Source organism: Canis lupus, chromosome 31 (genome assembly GCF_003254725.2).
Source record: "Canis lupus dingo isolate Sandy chromosome 31, ASM325472v2, whole genome shotgun sequence".
In the NCBI taxonomy this organism is placed as follows: domain Eukaryota; kingdom Metazoa; phylum Chordata; class Mammalia; order Carnivora; family Canidae; genus Canis; species Canis lupus.
Window position 1 is genome coordinate 31,082,434 of NC_064273.1, and position 18,050 is coordinate 31,100,483.

At 46.1% G+C, this 18,050-nt stretch overlaps 1 protein-coding gene and 1 long non-coding RNA gene across 7 annotated transcripts in view; one reads left to right on the forward strand and one right to left on the reverse strand.

Annotated features, from left to right (window-relative positions):
• Nucleotides 1-18,050, forward strand: part of DOP1B (DOP1 leucine zipper like protein B) — a 105,504-nt gene that overhangs the window by 47,495 nt on the left and 39,959 nt on the right. For all 6 annotated transcript variants that reach the window (XR_007407543.1, XM_025449663.3, XM_049104570.1 and 3 more), the window contains 6 exons: nucleotides 1,388-1,507; nucleotides 3,744-3,846; nucleotides 5,203-5,394; nucleotides 7,768-8,452; nucleotides 10,037-10,308; nucleotides 17,381-17,533. Coding sequence is in view for 5 of the 6 variants with exons in the window: in XM_025449663.3 (XP_025305448.1) it covers nucleotides 1,388-1,507; nucleotides 3,744-3,846; nucleotides 5,203-5,394; nucleotides 7,768-8,452; nucleotides 10,037-10,308; nucleotides 17,381-17,533 (1,525 nt within the window). In the remaining variant the exon portion in view is untranslated. The remainder of the gene's footprint in view (nucleotides 1-1,387; nucleotides 1,508-3,743; nucleotides 3,847-5,202; nucleotides 5,395-7,767; nucleotides 8,453-10,036; nucleotides 10,309-17,380; nucleotides 17,534-18,050) is intronic.
• Nucleotides 275-11,213, reverse strand: LOC118353009 (uncharacterized). The gene is made up of 3 exons (XR_004811095.2): nucleotides 11,093-11,213; nucleotides 3,201-3,540; nucleotides 275-538 (listed from the first exon to the last, which is right to left on the reverse strand). It is a non-coding gene; the product is annotated as an uncharacterized LOC118353009 (long non-coding RNA).

The window sequence follows — 18,050 nt, forward strand, 5'->3', positions numbered from 1 at the left end:
CTCTTCTTTTTTACTTTATTCTTGATGTAACTTTTTTCTGCTTGAATTGGCATTAGGTATATTGAAAATATAAATCTATTTGAAGAGTTCTCTGGCTTCTTAATTGTCAATGTACCAAGAGTTCTGAGTGTTTGCTTTTTCTCTCCCAGAGTGTTTGTTCTTTTCTCCCAGAATTATTGTTTTTCTGAATACGAAAATAGTACATGCTCTTTGTGGAATATACTAATATTTGCACATATCGAGAAAAAAGATATCACCCACAATCCCACCGCCCTTGAGAAGAAAAACATAAAACATTTTTATTTCCAGATTTTCAATGCAATCATAAATATATCGATGCCTATATTTTATTTTAAAGATGGAATTCGAGGGGAGCCTGGCTGGCTTAGTCAGTTAAGCATCCAACTCTTGATTTCAGCTCAGGTCATGATCTCAGTATCATGGGATCAAGCCCCACATCGGGCTCCTCGCTCAGTGGGGAGTCTGCTTAAGGTCTTCTCCCTCTGTTCCTCCTGCAGCTCACACGCTTGCTCTCTCCCTAAAATAAATAATTAAATCTTTAAGAAAATAATCTATAGAGATGGAATTACATTAATTATTTAGTTGCTTATTTTCTTAAAATGCAGTCATGAGTAGCTCCCCTGCCTTCTCCAGTGGAACATCACGTTGCCTTTGGTTCCTCAATGAGGATTTATCACTTATTTAAATAAATCCTGACTGACCAGTCTCCCATTGATTAACTGTTAGGTGGCCTCTACTTTCTCAGTATTTTTAAACGGCCTTGCAGTGGTATTCTCATGCATACTTGTGTGCCTGTACAAGGACTTCTGTAGGAGAAACCCCTAGAATACATTTCCTGAGTCATAGAAGATGCACATTTAAATCTTAGCCAAATTTCCCACCCAAATGGGTGTACCCTGTTATTTTACCAGCAGGGTACTAATGACTGACTGGTTTATACCGATTCTTTTTACAGTAGCTCTTACACTTACTTCTAAGAGAATGTATCAGCATATATACTGTGTAGGATGGCATTATGCAAACTTTTTTCTCTGTCAGACTAGTAACATATTTATCCTTACTGGGTTTTGTCTGTCTCTCTAGAAATAAGCAAACGAGGGACTCCTGGGTGGCTCAGTGATTGGGTGCCTGCCTTTGGCTCAGGTCGTGATCCCGGGATCCGGGATGGAGTCCCCCATCAGGCTCCCTGCGAGGAGCCTGCTTCTCCCTCTGCCTATGTCTCTGCTTCTCAGTCTGTGTCTCTCGTGGATAAATAAATCTTAAAAAAAAAAAAAAAAGTAAATGAATTACAATTTTTCAGACACACTGTTCTCATGATAGACGGTTTCTCATAGATATATTTATGAGCATCCACCTTCCTTTACAGTGCAATAAAAGAAAACAGAAATGCCTCTGAGATTGTTAAAACGGTGAATTTGCTGATCACCTCCCTAAGCACAGACTTTCTCTGGGACTATATGACCCGGTGTTTTGAGGACTGCTTTAGGTAAGTATCCAGTTCAGGATTATGGAATGTTTAGGAAGGATTGGAAGCTTTTGTAGTTTCATAGCTGCTTATTGTGGCTCAGGGTGGGTGGTCTCTGCTGAGCACACAATGGGAGAGAATTCACTTAAAATTTTAGTAGAATAAAAGATATTGCCCGTGAGAAGGTTCCGATAATCTCTGCCACATAATTCTGGAGCTTTTTAATTTATTAATTCTAATTTGAGAAAACCCTGTGCATTTTCTAGGTACATTGACCAAACATATCTTCATATTGTTCTCTGGGAGGTGGATCTGTTTAAAGGGGTTTATTCTGCACCTCAGTGACAAGAGCAAGTGATTTTAAAATCATCAGTCTTCTCAAATTCTTCCTGAAATTTTTGTATCACGGGTCAGATAAAAGCTTTAATGTTTCAAACTGCCATAATCAGCTTTATGTCAGCTTTAGTTGGTGACCTGCACCACCTCAACATTGTGGATGGTGGCACACCCTGGGGAGCCTCTCCCAGGACCCTCTCCCCACAGCGGGGGACTAGTGTAGTCTCTCAGCCCCTGTCTTGTCCAAGTCACAGCATCAGGCTTCCTTCCTCTTACTGTTCAGCATGATGCTCTCTGCTGTCTCTGTTCTTCCTCAACCTAGCAACTTAATAGAAGCTTTACTTATTGTTTGCTGTGGGCCCTCCTCTGGCCTGAAAGCCAAGCACACCCATTAGCTCCTTGGGACACCCCCAAAGAGAAGTCGGCACTTGTATCAAAGAAGAAAACCGGAGCCCAGTGACATGAGGCACCCGGTATGGCACTACACAACACATTAGCAGCAGCCGAGATGCGAACCCAGGAATGTCTGACTCCCCAGCTGATCCCACTGTGCTACTCTGTGTCCCTGGAGCCAGGTCCCCGTAGGCATTCAACTCCGTGATGGATAAATTAGTCGTAGTTGGACCCATGGGCAAGAGCACAGCTGGCTGTGTTATACTGAAGCTACAGTATATCTTGGTCAGCCTATTTGCATTTCGGAGTCACATGGTGTGCTTGCCTTCTCAAAAAGAAAAAAAAATCAACTATGCAACATTTCAAATGTAAGAAAGAACAAGAAATGCCAGGCACACATGCACCCATTACTGGAAATTTAGGCAACACTTGGCCATTGTTTTTCAGATTTTTTTTTTTAAAGGAATAAAATGTTGCCTCCTAGGTAGAACTAACTCCCTCCTACCTTCCCAGCACCTGCTCCTTTCCTATTGGGATTATTAGTGTCTATCGTGCCGCTGATGTTGTCTGTGCCCTTATAACTAAATGTGTATCCAGAAATGACACAGTCCAGTGTGTCTGTTCAAGTTTTACATGAGGGATATCAGGTTGTAGATAACGTTGCAGTCTGATGTTGTGGGGTTGGTTAACAGTCCTCTGGAGATCTGTGTGTACATCGGGTGGAAACACCAGTTTCAATTTTTTCATTGTTACAAATAGCACTTTGTCCTGTCCCTTTACAGACATATGCTGGGGGTTTCCTGAGATTAGTTGCTAGATTATAGTGTATGCAGTTCTTCAAAGGCATTCTCTTGCTAAGATAAACCCCTGGGTAGCCAGGTGCTAATTTGCAATGAAGACAACCCAGGTTGAGTTGTGCTGTGATGGCTCGATGAATCCAAAGCTACTCTGTTTTGAGAACCAACATGTATGGTTTTTGACTTACCTATTTCACCAGCTGCCTGCTTATTTAGAAACAAGTGTTGAGTTTTTGTATAAGCGGCTACCGTAGAGCTGACCGGTGAAGTTAAACTTCTCTGTGGAAGCTGGAAAAGCTAAGTGGCTCACGGGGATGAGCTCAAGGGTGTCACATGGAGGAGTCATCTCAGGCTGCCCCCACAGCAGGTGGACCTGTGCAGTCCATGTCTTCTCTAGCCAGGCGGCTTCCCTTGGACCATGCGTTTGCTTAGCGTTGCTCCTGTTGAAAGCAGGATGTGCTGGGCTCGGAATCCCACCACCAAGGGACCACCCTCATTGAACTGATGAAGTTCGAGTCTGAGTTGGACCTGTTTGGGAGACAGGCAGATTCAAGACACTGACTGACACCTCTGTGTCCAGTGGTTTTAGTCACTGAAGCTTCCTCATTAGAACACAGAGCTGTCTTTCGTTATGTTTGAAATAGAGTAACTTGATTCGACATCATAAGAGATACTTAAAGTTATTAGAGGAGAAAGAATTGATTGGATTTTCTTCCCCGTGACTTCTGTAGACCAACGAAGCACACTTACACTGTTGGGAAAAGCATCAGCCCTCCCCCGACGGTCTCGGAGCTCTGCACCCTCCTGGTGTTCCTTCTGGATGTTATCCCCTTGGTAAGGCCCCTGCCAAGAAGTGGTGACCCCGTGCTTGCTGTTATTTCCGTTCATTAGTGTTGTTGGCCTGATAAACCACACCTTCCTGAAAAGCGGGTGCGCATAAATCCACAACACTTTTCATGTTTGTTTTGGCCTGGAAGATGTAGCTGAACGTAACCTCTTAAGTCTCTTATGCAAGAGACAGGTAGAGAAAAAACTACATCTGAAACTAATGATGTACTATATATTGGCAAATTGAATTTAAATTTTAAAAATTAAAAAAAAAAAATAAAAGAAGTTATAACTCTGAGCCGATTGTAAGTGGCCTGAGCCCAGGTCACGTAAGCCAGATAAACTGGCATCACCTTGCACTGCCGTTATTTAGGAGTGAGAGTAAATGTATTTCTAGGTAAAATTGTGCCACTGGCTAATTTTCTTAAAGGAAACTAATTTCCTTAATATGGAAGTAAGCGTGGCAGTGATTTTCTATTAGAAAAAGTAAAGACACCTGAGGGGCGCCTGGGTGGGTAGCTCAATCAGATGAGCGTCTAGCTCTTGATTGGTTCAGGTCATAATCCTCAGGGACCTGAGATCAAGTCCCACATCGAGCTCCATGCTGAGAGTGGAGCCTCCATAAGATTCTCTCTCTCTTCCTGCCCTTCCCTCTGCTCACATGCATGCTCTCTCTCTCTCTCCCCCAAGTCTTTAGGAAGAAAAAAAAGCAAAGAAAAGGTAAAGACACTTGAAAAGAGAGAAAGAATGTGCATTGATTTGTTGAGATCAAAGAGATTTTTTTTTTCTGATTTGGGAACGAACATGAGACACTCATTCTCTAAAAAGATTGACTTTTCAGGGATCCCTGGGTGGCGCAGCGGTTTGGCGCCTGCCTTTGGCCCAGGGCACGGTCCTGGATATCCGGGATCGAATCCCACGTCAGGCTCCCAGTGCATGGAGCCTGCTTCTCCCTCTGCCTGTGTCTCTGCCTCTCTCTCTCTCACTGTGTGCCTATCATAAATAAATAAAGGTTTAAAAAAATTATTTTAAAAAAAAAAAAAAAAAAAAAAAAAGATTGACTTTTCAGGGCGCCTGGGTGGCTCAGTGTGTTAAGTGTCTGCCTTAGGCTCAGGTCATGACCTCAGGGTCCTGGGATTCAGCTACATGTCTGGCTCCTTGCTCATCGAGGAGTCTCCTTGTCCCTCTATCCCCCCCACCTTCTCACACACACACATGCTCACTCTCTCTCTCTCTCTCTCATAAATATTAATAAAATCTTTTTAAAAATGGACTTTTTCAAGGTGCCATTTTGAGGTGCATTTTTTTTTTCTGACCAGAAATTGGAAACCTGTTAGTTAATCTCATGTTTGTTTTCCACAGGAACTTTACTCCGAGGTGCAAACCCAGTACCTCCCTCAGGTGCTGGGCTGTCTGGTGCAGCCTCTAGCTGAGGAAATGGAGGCGTTGAGCTTACCTGAGCTCACGCATGCCTTGAAGACATGTTTCAAAGTGCTCAGCAAGGTCCAGATGCCACCTTCCTACTTGGACATGGAGCCCACGAGCGGAAGCATGGTATGGCCCCGAGGAGCACAAGTGGCTCCCTTGGGCTAGGCTTTTGCCTTCCTGGGAGCAGGAAGGAATTAGGGTTGGTTGGAGTGAGAGTAAAGATCAGGGACGCCTGGATGGTTCAGTGGTTGAGTATCTGCCTTTGGCTCAGAGCGTGATCCCAGGGTCCTGGGATCGAGTCCTGCATCAGGCTCCCTGCTGGGAGCCTGCAGTCTCCCTCTGCCTATGTCTCTGCCTGTCTCTGTTTCTCTCATGAATGAATTTTTTTAAAAAAAGGAGTAAAGATCAGAGGATATAAAGGTAATAGCTAAAATATGCTTCTAAAATCCTCAAACACTTCCTAAAAGCATCTAGCCTGGTAGCTGACACCCGCATTCACTTTGCTCACCCCCGCTACGTTCTCCTACAGCTATTGCTTCAATTCAGCTCAGTCTCCAGACCTTTTTATGCATATGTTTGTATTTGTGTGACGCTGGTGTCTTTTTAAGCATCTAAGTGAGATATTAGTTTACGTGGGCTGCAGTAGGGAAGTATCACTGGCTGAGTGATTTAAATAAGCGGAAGTTAGTGCCTCCCAGTTCTGGAGCTGGAAGTCAGGGATCACGGCGTGGGCCGGGCTGGTTTTCTCTGAGGGTGTGGGAGGAGGAGACGGCTCCGTCCTCTGTCCCAGCTCCTGGTGGTGCTAGCAGTCTCTGGTGTCCCTCTGCTATAGACTCATTGCCCTGATCTGTCTTCATCCTCACAATGCCAGATTTCCTCTTTGTAAGGACATCAGTCATGTTGGATTAGGGTCCACCCTGAGGAGCTCATTTTAACTTGACCATCGGCAAAGAGCCCGTGTCCAAAGAAGGTCATATTTACAAGTACCGGGGTTAGGACTTCTCATCTTTTGAGGGGGACACACTTCAAGCTATAACATCTGCTGTTTTCTGACTCACTTTGGTTCTCTTTCCACTTTGGTCTACATAGAGGTCTCTTACTCTTGTTTGGTTTCCACGCCATATAGTCTTGCTGCTTTACCTCATCTTCCGCTCTTCCCCTACCAAGGTCACATAGATGATTTCGGGTTTTTCAATGTTAAAAACAGTGCTGTACTAAGTATCCTTGCACAACTAGTTCGTGCTTGCAGGTTTCTCTGAAGGATCAACTCCTCCACGTGGACTGTGATCAAGCCCATTTCTTTTTAAACTGGGAGAGATGCATGTTCCTTCTAAGTTGGTATGGATGCTGCCAAAGGGTCCTCCCAGAAGACAATAACAGCCAGAGTTCCCCCAAGCAGCTCGAGGCCCGCAGTCTGGATTGTTTTTATTTTCTGCTTTCCTTAAAGATTTGAAAATTCTGCTCTTGACACCCATTCAGTGCAGCTGCAGGCAGGAGTGCAGACAGACGAGGCAATGGGCCCTCCACTCTGAGTGGTCAGGGCCGGGCCTGCACTTGGGTGCAGATTCACTTACAGACTGGTAATCTCCCTTCCAAAGTTAGTCCCCCCCCCCTTTTTTTTTCTAGCTATTGTAGCTAATAAATTTCCCTTAAATGATTTAAGACACAAAATTTAAGCATGTGTCTACAAATACAATTGATGATGTTTCACAAAGTGCATTCTATTTCATTCTTCCCTATAGAGCACACTGTAAGAGAAGAGGTTGACTGGTTGAAGGTTGCAGTGTCATCTCCTTGAAAAAGCCACAGAATGGGCACCTGGATGGCTCAGTGGTTGAGTGTCTGCCTTTGGCTCAGGTTGTGATCCAGGGTTCTGGGATCAAGTCCCACATTTGGCTCAGGTTGTGATCCCAGGGTCCTGGGATCAAGTCCTGTGTTGGGCTCCATATAGCTTGCTTCTTCCTCTGCCTATGTCTCTGCCTCTCTCTCTCTGTGTGTGTATCTCATGAATAAATTAAAATCTTTAAAAAAAAAAAAAAGGAAAAAAGCCAGAATACACACACACAGATAGATAGACAGATGGGTACCATATACACACAGGTAAACACTTTATTCTGGCTTTTTGCTCATTAATTTCTTCAGGCCTTTATTTTACCCTCAGCTCAATATCCTCATTCAGTTTTTTTAATTTAAAATATGTCAGAAACTATTTTTAAATAGGGTTTTTGAACCTTGAACCTAAATAAATTATACAGATTGGGCTCAAAGCCTGCCTCCTTGGAGAGTGTGGGGCCCGGCAGCCTCTTCCCTCTCTCTTCCCCCTGATGTGCTGTCTTCATTTTATTATATGCTTTCACGCAGGGATTCTCTTGCTTTAGAGAATTAGGGTTTCGAAAAACAAGAAGTACATATTCATGGTATGCCCGATATTTGAATCTCTTGGCCTCACAAGAAGTGTAAAATACAAATTTCCTTTTTTTTTTTTTTTTTTTTTTACAGAGCCCAGTAAAAGGTGAAAACAGTGAAATGATTATAGACACCAAGGCAGTGATTCCAGTTGATGAAGATGCTTCGTTTCCTCCCCTCAAGTCTGAAGACAGTGGGATCGGGCTCAGTGCCTCATCGCCAGAGCTCTCGGAGCACTTGCGAGTCCCCAGGGTTTCTCCCGAAAAAGACGATGTTTGGAAGAAGGGTGGGAGTATGCAGCGGACATTTCTTTGCATCCAGGAGCTGATCGCCAATTTTGCCCACAAGAACATTTTTGGAGTACAAGTGACAACGTCCGGGGAAGAGGACAAGCATGAAGAGCCCGCAGGCCAGAGGGATGAAGGCGGGCCACCGTGTGCAGCAGGCAGCGACTCCGACAGGAAGAACCCATGGGACGCGAAGCCCATCAGCGTGCCCCAGTTTAAGCAGATGCTCTCAGACTTGTTCACAGCTCGAGGGTCTCCATTTAAGACAAAAAGTGCGGAGTTGCCATCACCTCTTCCCAGGAGCCCCGGCCCAAAGAAGGAGAGGGACTGGGCTGTGGAGCAGGTGGTCGTTGACCTGGGCAGCTCGCGGGAGGGCTGCAGGGAGGCCTTCGCCGCCGCCTGCCACCTGCTGCTGGACTGCGCCACCTTCCCCGTCTACCTGTCTGAGGAGGAGACGGAGCGGCTCTGCGAAACGCTCTTCCAGCTTCCCGGTGAGAGGGCTGCCCCCCCAGAGTCCTCCTCAAGGAGCCCTGTCGTTCAGCTGGTGTTCACAGACCAGTCAAAACCCTGTCTGCCCTGTGTGTTTTTGTCACTATTTGTGTGTGCTTTTGACTTGCGTCTTAAAGGGGGCAGATTGGTGAGGATGGGACCGTATCTCTAAACTTGAGTGGTCCCACACAGCCCATTAAGAGGTCTGGAACAGAAAAGGTGCTTAATGATGATCAGTGAATAGACTAGTCCATCATCCCGGTTGTTAAAGATCGGCATTAGTTTGCTAAGGTGCCATATCAAAGTGCCACAAGCTGAATGGCTAAAACCACAGAAATGTATTGTCTCACAGTTCTGGAGGCAGAAATCTGAGGGCTGTTCTCCATTTGAAGGATCAGGAGGATGTGTTCCCAGGCCTCTCCCCTAGCTTCTGGTAGTTCCTTGGCTTATTGGCATCCTAACTGCAGCTTGCATGGTGCCCCCCTGCATATGTGTACATGTCCTGGGTTCCGGACACCAGTCATACCAGATTAGGGGCCCACCCTCGTATGGCCTTGCTTTAACTCCTTACATGTGCATCAACCCTATTTCCAAAGAAGTTTGCATTCTGAGGTCCTAAAGGGGTTTATGACTGCAACGTAAGAATTTGGGGGTGTTGGAGGGACACCGTTCTACCCATAATAGGCAGTGTCTTAGCAGCTCCAGCACTCACAGAGTGGCTTAAGGGACAGAAATGTCCTTCTCACAGTTCTGGAGGCTGGAAGTTTGAGGTCAGGGTGCCAGCAGAGTCAGTTTCTAATGAGAGCTCTCCCCTTGGTTATAGACAGCCACCTTCTCTCGGGTTGCTCACAGCCCGAGGGTCCAGGGAGATCTCACTGGTGTCTGTTATAAGGGCACTCATCTCGTCATGAGGGCCCCACCTCCAAATACCAGTGCATCAGGCTTCAACATATAAATCTGGGGCAGACACAACTCAATCCTTAGCAGGTAGTGAACGCTTTAAAGAAAAAAGAGGAAGATAGAGAACAAGAGAAAAGTGATTACATTGGTGGGAATGCAGGACAAAGCTGTCCCCTCCTGTTGTCATTACAGTAAATTTCCTGTGCAGTGTGTCTCTTGGCTCATTAGCTGCAGATGACCTGTGCTTGGAAGCACGTCACTAGGTTTTAAATCTACAGTGCATTTTGGGCCCTTTTAAAGCTAGTGCCATGTGTCCCACCATCAAGACAGCCTTGAAAAAACACTTCGAACTCTATGCCAAAAAATGTGGATTGACTCTATAAATCTAGAAGAAATTTTTAACGTGAATTCTCTATGTAAATTTTTAAAATAAAAAGTAAACACTTTGAGTCATCTCGGAGCCTTGAGATTGACATTTCCAGAATTCCAGTAATGTGACAAGCTTTCGAAAGCAGACCCAGTCTCCTTTGTCCTCTGGCCCTGCGTGATGGCTGATACCGTGTCCCCAGCGGAAGGTTATCCCCCTGCTGGCCACCCGACTTGTGGATCTCAGGGTGTCTTAGAACCTGCACATGGTGGAGGTGTGTCTTCATGGGATTTTGTTTGTCTGACCTGCTTCCTTTCAGGAGCCGGCGACTGTAGTTTCCCGTCGTGGCTGCGATCCCTCATGACTGTGGGCTGCTGTGTGTCTGACTGCTTCCTCCAGAACGTGGCCATCTCCACTCTGCTGGAGGTGATCAACCACTCCCAATCCCTGGCCCTTGTCATCGAAGACAAGATGAAACGCTACAAGAGCTCTGGACACAACCCCTTTTTCGGCAAGCTGCAGATGGTGACGGTTCCTCCCATTGCTCCAGGAATACTGAAAGTCATTGCAGAGAAAACAGACTTCTATCAGGTACTTCCCACTCGGAGGAGGTGGGTGGGAGCCTCTTCCTGACCACTTATTTAAAGTTGCCTGCGAGGTGGCAGGCGCTGTGATGGGGTATGGTGGCTCGGGGGACAGCCCGAGAGGGTTGCTGGAGACCTGTGCTCCCCTTGTCTGCGCCACTACCCCAGCCTGCTGGCACAGTTTCTGGCTCTGCAGCAAGAGTTCCATAAAGATTTGTGTTCAGTTTTAGGCTAACTGGACTTCATATGCAAAGATTGTTGAATTATCTAAATATATGGAACAAGAGATTGTGCCCTAACATATAAGGGTAAAGGCTTTGAAGCTAGTTAACTTTTTTTTTTAAGATTTTTTTTTATTTATTTGAGAGAGAGAGAGAGAGAGACAGCAGGACAGTGGGGAGGGGCAGAGGGAGAGGGAGAAACAGATTCCCCACTGAGCAGGGAGCCCGATGTGGAGCTCTATCCCAGGACTCTGGGATCATGACCTGAGCCGAAGGCAGACGCCCAACCAACTGAGCCACCCAGGCATCCCAAAGCTAGTTAACCTCAAGGAAAACATGGGACTCGTCAAATTTAAGAAAGATTATTGCCAAAGACAGTGAGCAGGTGTTCTCTCTCTTTTGGGGGACAAAGCGAAATAGCTTAAAGCTATATATGCCAGGGCTCATTTAATTGCAGAAAGCTACAAGCAGTTCCAGTCAGCTTATGAGAAAAAAGAAAAAGTGGAGTTTACATTGAGCTAGTGCCCCGTGGAGGCCAAAAGGCAAGAGTGGAATGCAGCTGGCTCTCACCTGGGGGGCTTTGAGACTCGGAGGCTGCTCCCTCTGCACCTCGCTGGGCCATCCAGGGGTTCAGGTAACAAACGTGGTTGCCACTTGACCTTCAGTCTGCCTCCTGACCGTCAGGTTTGGTTCCTATAGCTAATGATGCTTGTATGTCTTTCCTGTAATTCTGGACCAACTGGTCGGGGCTGTTAAACAGTCTGTCAGTGAAGCACCCTTGGGTCAGTGCCTTCAGCTTCTCCAGCCCACCCAGCAGTGACAGGGGCCCTGGGGCAGGAGGTGATGTGATGCAGAGAGGAATGTGCCCGCTCACCAGGACCTGTGGATGGAACAGGTTTCCCTGCACTGATGGGGCGGCAGGCACCCTGAAAAGCTGTGACACTTAGGAAGGGATATTTTACATGTTTTATGGGTGAATGAGATATTGAACCTATACTGTCCCTTTGGGTCCTAAGAGCCTCTGTGCTGAAAGGCCTTGGAAATAGGCTGCCATTTTTCTGTTTGGGATGAGCTCTTCCCAAACAGGTCACATAACTCAGGCCACCTCACAGCTCAGTTTCTTTTTGTCGCTGTTGTTAATAATAGCTGTATTTAGACATAATTCACAGGCCACATACATCACCCACTGGAAGTGTACAGTTCAGTGGCTTTCACTGTGTCTATAGAACTGTGCCATTGTGCTTACTGTTTTTTTCTGGGTTTTGTCATCCCCCCTTTACCATTTTCTTTTTCAGCAAATGGATATTTTCCAGTGCAAAGTTTGCATCGCTTTCATGATTTTTCTCCGTAGATCTTTGGAGCTTTCTCCACTTTTTAATTAATAAGTAATCACTTATTTAAAAATTCCCTGGTCGCTCCAGGGTTTTACCGAGTACATCCTAGCTCATCAGAATCTACTCACTTCCAGACTGAGATGCAGTGAAACCCAGAGACCTCCTTCAGTGTCAATTTTTCCTCCCCTTCCTGGTGCTGTTGTTCTGCACGTTACACCCGTGTGTGTGTGCGTGTGTGAGACAGACCCCACGACACAGCGTTAGAGTCACTACATGATACTGTGTTCTTTAAAGAAGTGGGGAGGAGAAAGGAGACTGAATAGCTATACAGTTTGTTACTTAACTTTCTTCTTTAACATTCCTGGCCCTTCAGGTGGGGCTTTCAGGTGGCACCCAGGCCACTGCCTTCCCTCCCGCACACCTGTGCCCTGCCTGTCTTCCATGCCACTGGCGCACAAGGGTGTTTCTACATGTTCTGGTGATAGCTGCTGGGATACCTATGTGCTCAGCCTCTTCCAGAAAATCAGTTGAAAGAAAGGAGGTAGCATTTATGCTGTCTTTTTAGAGTTACGCAATTACCGTTACTGGTGCTGTTCGTATGGATTTGATGAACTGGGGTCAGTTGCTTTCACCTCGAGAACTTCCCTTAGTATTTCTTTTGTGTTTTGATTTGATTTTTTTTTAATTTAAATTCAATGTATATGTAGTGAATTCTTAGTTGGAGAGGTGGAAATGAGCGATTGAGAAGCTGCATGTAACACCCAGTGCTCATTCCATTGGGCGCCCTCCTTAATGCCCGTCACCCAGTTGCCCCATGCCCCCACCAGAACTTCCTTTAGAGTTTCTTATAAGACAGGTCTGCTAGCAACAGATTCACTCAGAGTTTGTTTATCTGGAATACCTTTATTTCTCCTTTTATGAAAGATAGTTTTCCTAGGTATAATGTTCTTGGTTGTGGTTTTTTTCTTTCAACACTTGGAATATAAGAATAAATATACTTTAAACAGCCCCAGATATGCTTGAATATACAATATGTAAGTAAAGCAGCACTTTTTTTGAGAGCATCCATGTTGTGCACACAGGGGCACGGGAGCAGGGAGAGAGAGAGAATCCTAACCAGGCTACACACACAGCACGGAGCCCACCTTAGGGGCTTGATCTCACAACCCTGAGATCGTGACCTGAGCTGAAATCAAGAGTCAGACACTTAACCAGCTAAGCCATCCAGACGCCCAACAGCACTTTTTCAATAATCTGTGACAAATGCTCATGTGAATGTTGGAACTTACATTGGAACTCCCCATTTGGATATGTGATCCCACTGTCATCTTGCCTCCAGCCTTTCTTATGAAAAGGCAGCTCTTCATCTTCTTGGGTTTCCCTTGTGAATGATGAGTGATTTTTCTCTTGCTGCTTCAAAGTTTCCTCCTTCTCTTAGTCTGTTAGCCTCTCGTTGTGATGTGTCCAGTGTGGATCGTGTGGAGTTTATCCTACTTGGAATCCTTCAAGCTTCTTAAATGTGTAGTTCAATATCTTTTTTTTTTTTTAAATCAAATTTGGGAAGGTTTTGTCCCCTACTTCTGCACATATTTTCCCTGCTCCTTTCTCCTCCTCCTTCCCCAGCACTCCACTTGTGGACGTGCTGCTGCTGCTGCTGCACTTGACCGTTTCCTTTCCTTCGTTTCTTTCTCTTTATTCTTCAGATTTCACCATTTCTGTTGATCCATTTTCTTCACCGAGTTTTCCTTCTTTCAGTTCAGATGAACCAGTGAGCCCTTTGAGGGGTGAAAGTTTCATTTCAGTTATTGTACTTTCAGTTCCAAAATTTCCATTTGGTTCCTTCTCTTCCTTCCTTCCACTTTCTGTCTCCCTGTTGATGTCTTCTACTTGAAAAGAAATTGTCATCATATCTTCCTTTACTTTTTTAAGCATGGCTTCCTTGAGTTATTTAAACATACTTACAATCACTACTTTGGAGTCTTTGCTAAATAAATCTGACACCTGGTTGCTCTCCCAGACACCTTCTGTTGCCTGCGTTTTCCCTTATGCGAGTATCATATTTTCTTGTTTTGTTGCATGTCTTACAGTTTTTATCAAAACCTGGATATTTTAGATATGTATCATAGCAACTTTACTGTATTTTGACCGCCATCCGCATCTTGTTTTGTCCTTGTCTGCTGTTTGGTGACTTGCCTAGACTGTTTTGGTGGAGTCTGTCTCCCCTGCCATATGAGTCCTTTAGTGCTGCTCCCTGGAGGGATGTGCGGTCAGCCTGCAGTGACAGTGGCCTAAGAAGGTTTGTCACTGACTGTCTCTTTCCCTGGTCTCTGTGAAGCTGTCTGTCAGTGTACACCCCACTATTGGGCTCCACAAACTGCTGGCTCACTGCTCTCATGTTTTCAGCAGTGAGCAGAGATGTACGTTACCCCACAGTCTGATGGTTTCTGGAGGTCATCTTTGAGTTGTTTTGTTTACCAAAGAGGGTTCTTCCAAAGTGTCTCTTGTCCTGGTTATTTCTGATAAACAAGCTGGCCTATTGCTGTCATGGAGCTACCAGCCTCTTCGTAATCACTTATTAAAAAATTCCATTGCTTTTGAGAGCACTCTTGGGTTTGAACTGCCCCACATTTTCCTGGAGGAGCTAGCTCTCTGGTTTGTGGCCTGCCTCTCACTCTGGACAAAGTCTCTGCATCCTGTTGCTCAAGAAGTGCTGGGACTGAGACAGTTGCCTGCTTCTCTTGGAGGGCAAGCCCTGTAGGTCACCCCCAGTGGTATAGCCTCCAGTCATCTGATCTTGCTTCTCTGAGCATGGAATGTCCCCCTACCAGTAAACTAGGGAAAGAACGATCTGAACTCAAGCACTCTTGGCCTGCAGTGTGTGGACACAGCCTCCACCCAGGAGTGAGGACAAGGAGTGAAATGCTGTGGCCTGTGCCTTCCGTGAAGATGCAGAGCCTTGGACTGGGAGCTGGGGAGGGTCAGGGGGATAATCACGTTCCTTGTCACACCAAGCTGGGCTGGGGGGTGAGAGGGAGGGTTGTAGTTCCATTGCTACAGACTTGTTTTTTCTACTGGAATTAGATTTTCTTGAATAAATATTTCTTTATTTCCTGAATGTCCTTAGGATAATTTCCAGAGACTCTAAATGTTTGATTGGTTTTTTTTTCCATAATTTTCAGTTTTATTTACAGTAGTTTTTCTGGGAGAGCACATGGAGCTCCTCACACAGCCAGACTATCTTGTGTCCTCAGACCCCATCTATGGCGTCAGATCCTTAGAGTCTTACTAACTTGCTGTTGGGCTCGGGTCCCTCATCCCGGACATGCCCCCTCCTCTTCTTACCAGAGTTGAGTCCGTGTGGATCTTGCAACCAGGAACCATGTCACTAATCCAGCAGCTGTGCCTGGGCAACTCTTCCTTGTTCCTGCTTCTATCTGAGAAGTTTGCGGTCATTATGTTGTAAGGCACAGGGAAAGAACAGAAGGAAGAATTTAGTCTGTGAATCTTTGGAAAGCTATCAATAGAATAAAATGACTGCATTAAATATTCTTGTTTTGACGATGTACCCTTGGTGATGTTTTTGGAAAGTATGCTTTTCTGAGTTCTTTCTGAAGCCTTGATTTTTATTTTGAGTCAGATGTGGTACATATCTGAGTCTTTACCACTCGCTGGGCACTGGAGTGTGCTTTCTACAATACACAGCTCTCTAGAACGATGGCAGTGGCTGGCGCTGGCCCATGTGGTGATGCTGGATGGGCAGCAGGGAAGCCACCTGCACAGATAGCCAGGCCATGTGCCAGTTCCCAGACTCCAGGTGCAGGGCTGCTTCCAGATCTTCTGGCCTTTATCTCATTCTCACAGCACAGCTCACATCCCCGTGCTCATGTTGAATAAGGTTCACTATCCCACAAGTGTCCTGACCTTTCTAATCAGGTAGTAACAGAATTCAGTTCACTAAAAAAGCGTTCAGAACATAGGGATTGAGAAGTCTAACTCAGATGAAGGAGCAGGTGTGCGATGTGTGTTTTGTGATCAACATCAGCCCCCAAGCCCTTGAAAAAACATTGTTTTAAACCTTCCAGAAGGAAGAAGGCTCTTCCACATAAATTTGCCCACAGTGGCTACAAGGTGACTACTCAGTCAGAAGTTTTGATTCAGAGCTTTCATTGCAATTTGACAATTGGAAATCACATTCCCGTAGATTAAAAAAAAAAATCACGATTAGGGCTCAAGCCAGTCAACAGATAATTTGATCTAAGCAGAGAAGATAGTTTTGTCCAACAGAAATAGATGATCCAAAAGAAGTCATTTGATCTAAGATGTACTTGTGAAATGTCACAGTCTGTGAGGCATAGTCCTTTCCCATCACCTGGAAAAATGCCTTCAGAAATTTTCTCCCAGAAATGGGGCCAGCCTTCCCCTGAGTCTCAGCCGGTTGCACCAGGCACCCCACAGGTGCTTCCTGGGGCTCTGGGAGGGGCTGCAGCCAGCCCTAGACCCTGTATGTTTAAAGATCTAAAATCAGGGCTGAGAAGATGGAGGACTTGATTTGGGGAGTGGTTTGTGTCCTGAAAGTGAGCTGGGCATCCCCCGTGATGACCTTCACAGAAGTGGGAATGGACAGGGACGCCTGGGTGGCTCAGTGGTTGAGCGTCTGCTTTTGGCTCAGGTCATGATCCCAGGGTCCTGGGATCGAGTCCCACATTGGGCTCCCTGCATGGAGCCTGCTTCTCCCTCTGCCTGTGTCTCTGCCTCTCTGTGTATCTGATGAATAAATAAATAAATTTTTTTTAAAAGAAATGGGAATGGACAGGTTTGTGGAATTAAAGCTGAAAGCCATGATTCTTTGTCAGTGCCTTGTGGTAACCGGTGTAAGCCAGCTGTAGGTGGTAAGGTGCTGCGAGTGTATCTGCCTCACGACTGGCACCACTCACTGCAAATTCCCCACACTTCCTGGAGGCCACATCTCTGGGACCTCCGGTGCCAGCACATAGTAAGGCTTGGTCAAGTGTGCTTGTCAAAAGGATGTGTCAACCAGTAGGTTCTTGCTTCCAGTGGATTTCCTCTCTGAAAGTAATGTTAAAGTCTGGGCAAGAGCTGCAGTGTTCTTAGCTGCAAGTTCCAAACCTCCAAGTTTGAAAGAGCACCTGGCTGACTGATTTGATAGAGCACGTGACTCCTGATCCCAGGGACTTGAATTCAAAACTCCACATTGGGCATAGGGCTTACTTAATAAAAAGAGTAGTCTTGGGGTACCTGTCTGACTCAGTCAGTAGAGCACACGACTCTTGATCCCAGGGTCATGAGTTTGAGCCCCACATTGGGTGTAGGGACACCTGGTGGGATTTGGGTTTGGTTTGGGGTTTGGTTTGCTTCATTTTGTTTGTTGGTGGTATTTCTTTGTATGTTAGGGAACCTCACATAGGAAATGTAGGTAGAAGCCAGTTCCTTGGGGCTGGGGTTGGACTGGCACAAGGAAGAAATGTGGGTGCTGCCCATATTAACAGTCTCCCTCCTGCCCCAGAGGGTGGCTCGTGTGCTTTGGAATCAGCTGAACAAGGAGACCCGAGAGCATCACATCACCTGTGTAGAGTTGTTCTACCGGCTGCACTGCCTGGCCCCAACGGCCAACATCTGTGAAGATATCATCTGCCATGCCCTCCTGGACCCTGACAAGGTAAGTCCTTGCAGCCTGTAATCTCTGTCCTGCAACAATCCCAACTGCCAGGCCACCCATCACCGTAGATGCCCAGGGCTGGCTTACATGTATTCAGCCCTCTGGGGCTCAGCAGATACCCTGATCAGTAAGCAGAGGGGTGTTACAGAGTCTCAGAAGATTGGGAGGCCTTCAGAAGCACTAGCCAGCCCCTTTAGAGTCCTAAAAACATGGGTTGTGTCCATCTTAAGACTCACCAGGGAAACCCACCCCCAACTCCCAGGATGTTTGCAGGACACTGAGTCCCTGGAAGGATCCCAGAGCTGCTGCTGAAGTAGGCAGTCGTAGGGAATGCATCACCCTTTTAGGCCCTGGCCGTCCTTTGCAGTCAAGTTGTGTCGTTCTTCTCTGAGCCACATGGGCCTGGCACCCCCAAGGTGTGTGAGCACACCATGCTCTTCATGATCTTGTGATCTTCGACCCACGTGTGACCCTGGACATGGGCTGATGAGGGGTCTTGAAAATGTGCTTTACTGTA